At 34.3% G+C, this 8,319-nt stretch overlaps 2 protein-coding genes across 2 annotated transcripts; both read left to right on the forward strand.

The window, feature by feature from the left end:
• LOC110265828 (E3 SUMO-protein ligase MMS21-like) lies at positions 3,578-4,324 on the forward strand (the record flags this gene model as incomplete). The annotated part of the gene is given in 1 exon segment (XM_021109177.1): positions 3,578-4,324. A coding segment is annotated over 1 exon segment (78 nt), but the record flags the coding sequence as incomplete, so codon positions are not given.
• On the forward strand, positions 4,560-7,228 carry LOC107610792 (E3 SUMO-protein ligase MMS21). Its single transcript, XM_021109176.1, has 4 exons — positions 4,560-4,601; positions 5,115-5,254; positions 6,743-6,819; positions 6,910-7,228. The coding sequence occupies exons 1-4, from the start codon at positions 4,575-4,577 to the stop codon at positions 7,038-7,040; spliced, it is 375 nt and encodes a 124-aa protein (XP_020964835.1). The 5' UTR covers positions 4,560-4,574; the 3' UTR covers positions 7,041-7,228.

The raw sequence follows: 8,319 nt of genomic DNA on the forward strand, positions 1-8,319 counted from the left end.
ATATGATGGATGTGATGATCCGTGACACTCATCATCATCCTCAATCTATGAATGCGTGCCTGACAACCACCTCCGTTCTGTTACTCACGTAAGGTATTACTTGGACGACCCAGTGCACTTGCTGGTTAGTGGTACGAGTTGTGAAAAGTGTGATTCACAATTCGTGCACCAGTGATCTGCAGAAATAATAGAAAACACTGGGGGCAATTTCAGGCCGAGTTTTGACCCAGTTTCCGACCCAGAAACACAGACTAGAGCCAGGGAACGTGCAGAGACTCAACACACATTCTCATTAGCATAGTTTTAGTTTTTAGATCTGAATCTAGAGAGAAAAACTACTCTTCCTCTAGGTTTTTTTTACATTCATAGTTTTATAGTTTTATGCTTTTTCTTTGGATATTGAAGAGTCATCACCTCCGTTGAAGTTACTATTCTAGTTTGTTTTCTTTCTCCTTTATTATTCCATATTCTTAATTCTTGTTTAGAGTTACAATTGGATTATTTTTAGAATTTATTAATGCAAAGGGTTACTTTTATTTTCAATTAATTTGTAGTTATTGTCTATCAAGTCTCTTTTCTATTCCCTACTATCAACAACGAAGATGGTATCCATGTTGATGGAGTAGACTCCCAACTTGACATGGGGGTTGATTAAGACGAGACACTTGAGTTGGAATGCTCAAGTAGTTAGTTAAATTGGAAGTTGTTGGCTAATTCTGTTTTTACTAACGCAGGACCTTCCCAAGGGAGAGGACTAGGATTTGCAAATAAGAGTTAGCTCAATCACTTGACTTTACTTTATTTAGTAAGGGTTAACTAAGTGAAAATAACAACCTTTTTATACTGCACTTGAGAAATTTTCAACAAGGATAGAACTTCCAATTAATCATTCCCCCAGTCAAGGCTTTTTAATTAAGATATATAATTCCTTTTAATTTGCAATTATTTATTCTCTGTCATTCAACTCTCAATTTTTTCGGAAAACCCCTGATTAATAAGATAGCACCCTTTTTGTCAACTCGTTGGGAGACGACCTGGGATCCATACTCCCAGTATTTTTATTCTAATTTTTGTGACAACCTTTCTAAATTGATGAGTGAATTTTAGCTGGTTAAAAACTATACTCACAATGCTATTTCTATATTGAATTCTTAATTGGTCAAATTTCCGCACCCATCACCTACCTATTTACCAAAAAGAAGAGGATGTAGACCAACAGTCTATCCAATCGCCCACATATTCCTCTTTACATGATGATGTGTACTGAAGAATTTATTATAGATAAGAAATCCTTACGTATGAATGTTAACTCTAAAGAATGAAAACTTCAGAGGGAATGATACTTACAAACATTTAAGGCGTCTTAAATTTCACATTTTAGGGAAGAATATTATAACTTTCTTCAACAAGTCAAAATCCATATTCCATTCTTTGAATGGTTCCATGCATATACTATCAAGAATAACATTAGTATCCCTTCAAAACAAACACGAGTATAGCTCATTCTACAAATGTCATAACAACCTAGAAAGTGAAAGAGCGGAACTTAGTTCAATATGAAATTCCCCCAATTGAAAAATTTGTCCTTAAATCATAGACGCAAAAAAAAAATTCTACTTATAGCTTCACTTCTCAAAACAAAAAACCTCGACGAAGCTGTTGGGCCTAAAGACATAAAAAACATTATGAAACTAGCCAACTATACAAACAAATACTTACAAACTTTAGGACAGAAATTAAGTTCTAAAATTATCAATCTATCTTTACAAAACTTCTACATCCAAACCTTTAGAAAAAACCCTATTCAAACTTTTTAAGATTAGCCAGAAAACTAAACAAAGCCTCCGAACCTCCATACTAAAACAAAATTCAGGCGATTCCGAAGTTCTCATAAAAAGCAACCACCTCATCAGCCAAATAACTATACCAGAAATCCCTCAAATAACGGAATCATCGAACAGAGTCACAAGACAATCAACAAAAGCATCGCTTAATGTCATCAATGAGGAGTCATATGACTCTGAGGAAAGTCTAGAATCACCTAGAGCTAATCTTATCATAACCAATTCCATTACAAAATAGAAAGGCCTCACTAAACCTTCATCACAACATTATCTCTAGACCACAGCTCCTGAATCGGCTCTTGAAGATCAAGAGCTAGGTTTTAATAGCTTCAATGCCAACAACGTCTATGAATAAAACATAGATAAAAAAAACCGAATACAATATCATACATATGTTACAACATATGACAATGGTTTGTATAACCTATCAAACAGTCCACGAAAGTTCTGAAGAAGTAGTAGCAAGCGTCATAGTGTCAGGATTTTCAAGACAACTTAAAGGATGGTGGGATAATTATCTTATTGATGATCAAAAGACCTCAATCCTTTCAGCCATTAAAATCAATTATGATGGTGAACCTATTCTTAATAACAATGGGAAAACCATTACAGATGCTGTTAGCACTTTATTCTTCACCATAGCAAATCATTTCATTGGTGATCCGTCCTTATAGAAGGATTGATCTGCGAAACTTCTATCTAATCTTAAATGTAAATCCTTATCTATCTTTATATGATATAAAGATACCTTTTTAACAAGAGTATATACAAGGGAGGATAGTCAACAACCTTTTTGGAAAGAAAAATTCTTAGTCGGTCTTCCAATCCCCCTAGAAGACAAAGTAAGGGATAAAATTAGGAGCTTAACTCTAGATGGGATCATTACGTATGACTCTTTAAGCTACGAACAGTTAATCTCCTATGTTCAAAAAGTGGCCTTAAAAATTTGTCAAGATGACAAAATTCAAAGGCAACTAGCCCGCGAAAAGGCCTAGAACAAGAAATACTTAGGATCTTTCTGTGAACAGTTTGGTTTACTATCTTGTAACAAGCGAAAGACAACATAAATGCCTTATCAAGATGTAGCATAAGTATTTGTATCTTCTTAAACATACATTTATAATACTAGAGAGAGAGAGAGAGAGGACTAATGAGGGTTATATTTATCTGTTTCTTATGTTTATTTATATTTCCGTTTGTGAATGATTCCTTATTTTACTTTCTTAAACGTTTCAAAAAAAATTTACCCGTAAAAACGATAACGCTCTAACAAGGCAACAGGCTCATATATTAAATAGTAGATAAAGTTAAGAAAAGTAAGTTGGTGACACTCGACTTCTTGTATGATCATGACATACGAGAAGTTGGGTCATTACAAATCACATATCCTAAAATCAAATCAGAAAGCATAAACTAATAACGTATGAACAATGTAAATACAAACTTTTTCATTTGAACTTGTGAATTCTATTAAATTCTAAATTTTATATTTTACTTTAATAAACAACAAATTTTTTAATTCTGACCAACAAAAATAGAATCAAAATTCTAAAATTGATAAGAACTAAAATAAATTAACATGCATTCATAACTCATTAATATGAAAGATTCACTTTTGATTAGAAAAGGAAATGGAGTGTATTAAGAAGAGGGAAAGAACAGAGTGAAGCGCACTAAAAAACAAAGATAAAACCGTGATAAGGAGAGAAGACAAACGACGTTTAGAAGAGGAGAGTAGACAGCACTGTGCAGAGAAGAGAACTTCTTTGTTTTGGCACTTGGAAGTTTTTGGTTATTTTCTGCAATATTGTGTATGTATATAATATTTTACTGTATTTATATACCGAGGATAAAAATACTGAGACTCGTGTACAACTACCATTTTTTGTAAGGAGCTTCTTCTACGTGCGTGTGTCACGTTTAGGAGCAAACCCTTGTCTTGTTCACAAAAACACAACCTCCACTCCGCACAGCTCTCATTCCCTCTCAACTCAACGTTCTCATCAATCCTCCGGCGAAGTTCTGTCTTTCCCTCTTCTCTTTCTCACATCCTCTCCCAATCTCACTCACTCAATATTTCATCGCCGTAACCACCATTATCTTCTCTCCATCATTATCCATTTTTCACCACCATCAGCCACCACCATTGCCGGCGCTACCATCAACCTTCTCTCTCACTCACTCTGAAACTCACACCCGCACATCCTCTTCTCTCTCAACCTTCTCCTTTTCTCTCTTCAACCACCCAGCCTTCACCGTCACTACCATCCTCTGAGCCCCTATCTTCATCGTCGCCGCAGCTCACTCCAAAAATTTCCCTCCAAAAGTTTCCTTCCTTTCTTTCACAATTCACACACTCGAAAGAGGGTTCCCACTTCTGAAGAAGCTTCTAGAATCTTCTGATGGCTTCATCCTCGCACGGCGACCAAATGAGGATCGTGGCGACCCAGTTCTGTTCTGATGATCAGACTCTCATTGCTGTAAGCTATTATCTGTTACTATCATCTAACCCTACCATTGTCTCTGAATTCTAACTTGCTTAAAAATACAGGTGAATAATTTTCGTAAGTTACTTGAGGATGAAGTGTCAAAATTGAAGGGCCAGTATACTACTTCAGATCCTAATAGTAATCCTTTGGTTCGCCAATTTAAGGAAGCTGTATGGGTATGTGTCTTCTGACTTGTAACTTTTGAAGATCGCCTCTGGCGGCATGTTTTGGTTTACGATAGATGGAAATGTTTGTCTTTATATCAGAGGTCAGTGCACCTCCCTATTTTCTTAGTTTGGAAATAGTTAACTATTATTTCTCTCAAGATATTTTATTCATAAGATGAGTAATGGTAATTAAGTTCGAAGATTTGGGAAACCCTACCACTCATTTTATGTGTTTTCTTTACTGTTTAATGATTTTAAGTTCTGGCCAAGGTGGATAGGTGACTTGTGTCTCTCTGGTAAGAACAGTTTCCTGCAATGATATGAGCTCTCATCCTTGTCTTACAAGAGTTTGACACCTGTGAATAGAAGGATACGTTCCCGCCATTGGATAAATATTAGTGTCAACATTCTTTTGATTATATAATCTCATACTTATGCACATTCTAACCTGCATTATGCTTTGTAATATTCTGTTTCCATGGTCTTTTTTGTTAGAAATTTTTTTTATTTAATAAATGCTATAGCATTTTACTATGACATACCTACACTTATTTGAGTTTTTCTTCTTGCTTCCTAATAATCTAATGTGCTTGCTATTTATCTTTTGTCTTCAGAAAGTTCATCATGAAGGGCAGCCAATGCCAGGAGAAGAGCAGGAGGACATTGTAATGACAAGTACCCAATCCAGTATTTTGAATATGACTTGCCCATTGACTGGAAAACCTGTTACTGAGCTTGAAGAACCAGTTCGCAGGTACCACATATACCCCTTTGATATAATGCCGCATTGGTTTCCAATTTTTTATCTTTTTCTGTTAGTATTTGAAGTTACATATTTTAATTGAATAAACTATGATTGATGATTCCTCCTCAATGTTTATTTCATGACATATATGTAAATTTGGTCAATTTGCAATCAATGCATGTTTAGTTTTCTCACTTGCTAGACAGATGAGTAAATGTAAAAATTGGCAGTGTATTGAGTTAGAAAATTGTTTTGAAACAAGACAAGTGCAATGTTCACTAATTCTTAGTTGGAACTGTGTGATCTGTATTTGGTTGAAACTGTTGTTTCAAATGAAAAAAAAAATGCTCGTCAAAATGGTCATTAACGGATATTGAGCATGTTAAGCCAGTTTCTGGTGGAGTGTGGGATTGGCTTAGATTCTACCCTGCTGAATTATCTAGGACATGGGATACGGCCTGCCCATTTGTTTTATTATCCTTCACCTCTCCTATTTTAGATTGGGCTGGCTTTCAGTCAAAGACTGAAACCTTTATATGAAACTCCAAATGAGAAAGACATGCCTATATATGTTCCCGTATCCATTGGCCTGTTTTTTTCTCACTTGTGCTCCCATTTGCTTGGTAAAATTGTGGTAGAAATGTTCTGCCTTATCCTGCTCAGAGAAATCCTGCTTATAGGATTTCAAACCATGATGATCTCCGGGGCATAAGGGAAAAGCTTTGTTGATGAGCTGTAGACCTGCAGTTACAATCTTTAGTGATTTTTGTAAGAACAACAATTTGTCCCTTAATACTCATTCATATTTTAGTAAAATACAGTCTTCCCCTATATCAGCAACTTGCAACTTTTTATACTGACACCTGATTTTACTAGCTAGGTCAATAGGTCGGGTAGAGTGGTGACCTTGGCCATTCACATTTTAAGTTGATAGATGCACCTTTCATTTTCCCCCATAGTTTCTATTTAGTCTGTGCTTTCAGTTATCCACAAAGGTGGATGCCAAATTTCTTATACTTAGGAAGTTCGTCACAGCTCCTGGATTTTGGAGAACATATCATAGTAAATTCAGAATTTAGCAGGCCAAGGTTTTCTCGTTGTATTTGATGGTGAATTTAGTGTTACTAAATTCCTGAGATAGCTGATTAACTATATTTTGGATGCACTTTGAGTAAGCACCGAGGTAAGCCAAAGATACAACAAACAATTGGAAAGTGACTCGAAGAAAAGATTAACTAAAGTTTTGAATGTTTGCACTAAAAAGTAATCGTGTTTAGTGTTCACTCTTTAGGATGAGTTTTGCTTTCATATCAAGATGGGATAAAAGATTACTAAAAATCTCTGTGATTACACCAATAAGGGTGAGTTTGGCATGTGAATTAAAATGTGGGAGAAAATTTCAACTAACGGTGAAATGCATGCTTTCTAGCATGTAGAAGAGCTTGTTAATAGGTTTTGTTATTATGCATGTTACTCATTTCTATTTCATTGTTGCAGTGTGGAATGCAAGCATATTTATGAAAAGAGAATAATAATGCAATATATAAAGTCATCCAATCGATGTCCAATATCAGGTGGATCATTGACGTCTGATAAGCTTCACATTCCTTCTGCATCGTTGCGTTGCTCTTTGACTAGATCTTTCATCTTTGTGTGTGTGTTAGGTTGCCCGAAGAAATTGCGTGCAGATAGGGTGGTGCAGGATGCCTTGTTACTGATTGAGATTGAGGAATTGCGCAAAGTGAACAAAGAAACTGAAGTGGAAGACTTTACTCTCCTTAATGAAGACGATTGATGGTTGATTGAGTAAAGCAAGAGTAGGATTTTGTGTATAAACTTTCAGTCTTGAAAAACTGCATGATGTACTGATTATATCCCATGCAAACTTGGAACACTTAACAGTTAACATCAGTGAAGTTTATATGATGGTTTTGTATTACATAATTTATCTCTGCTCAATGGTTCAGCAAGTTTTGCATGCTATGCCTGAAATCTTGTGTGTGTTATGATTTTGCTTCCATTACGCTTTTTCTGGTAGTTCATTTGGAAGCTTAAGAATCAAAGAGTAGGTTCCAAAATTAATTCTAAATAACACTTGTACGTTAAATGCTTCTAGTGGTATAATTTGTTGCAATATGAATGTCCAATCAAGGTAATTTTGGATGGTTGAATGTTAACTGTAAACGGTGTTTAGTTTTTTAAGATAGACTCTACATTAATGCAACAGGGTTTGACTTTTTGAGCCTCTATTTTATATATATATATATATATATGAATCATTTCTATTATATTGAGATTGAGATATTAATTGTGGGGAATATTAATATTAGAGTTATTTATTTATACTTCTTTATTTTATATTTATTTTTTTTTCTTTATTTATTTTATAATACGTTATCAACACAAGATTCTGATCAAAATTTAAGGAGACTCGGGTAATAAATTTTTATTATGTCAAAGTTTTCTCATCTTGAATTTAATGCTCTTGGTATATTTGGAAATAACTACTTATCAATGCCAAAAGGATAAAACTAAAGCCATGATCTTCTTTCGTAGTCATTTTGACCAAAGATTGAAAAATAAATATTTTACACTAAAAAATTCTACAGATCTATGAAAAAATCTTGAAAAAAGTTGTAATCATCAAAAGACAATGATACTTCTTCTAACCCTATATAAATGGATGCATTTACGTCTACAGAATTTTAAATCTATAGGTATATTTGCTACTTATCAATGCCAAAAGGATAAAACTAAAGCCATGATCTTCTTTCGTAGTCATTTTGACCAAAGATTGAAAAATAAAAAATAAATATTTGACACCCCCGCAAATTTAATAATAATCTTAGCCATCCATCATTTAATCAACCATTAGCGTTAAGTATGATTTTAGTTCCTAACGTAGAGCGTAGAGGTCGATTTCATCCCCAATTTTTTTTGCTACAAAATGGTCCCCAAAGTTTCAGGTTATTTTAAAATCGTCATTTTTATCAATTTTATTTTTTTATTACCAAATTACACTTTATTAAAAAATTAAAAAAAAAAAGAAAACCACAGGAGGGAGAAAGAGAATC

Source organism: Arachis ipaensis, chromosome B08 (genome assembly GCF_000816755.2).
Source record: "Arachis ipaensis cultivar K30076 chromosome B08, Araip1.1, whole genome shotgun sequence".
In the NCBI taxonomy this organism is placed as follows: Eukaryota; Viridiplantae; Streptophyta; class Magnoliopsida; order Fabales; family Fabaceae; genus Arachis; species Arachis ipaensis.

What these genes read in the sequence shown, in the direction of transcription:
- LOC107610792 (XM_021109176.1), top strand. Translation starts at nt 4,575, where the DNA reads ATGGAAATGTTTGTCTTTATATCAGAG. An exon ending in CTTGAAGAACCAGTTCGCAG is followed by an intron (nt 5,255 to 6,742) that starts GTACCACATATA and finishes TCATTGTTGCAG; the next exon opens with TGTGGAATGCAAGCATATTT. An exon ending in CAATCGATGTCCAATATCAG is followed by an intron (nt 6,820 to 6,909) that starts GTGGATCATTGA and finishes TGTGTGTGTTAG; the next exon opens with GTTGCCCGAAGAAATTGCGT.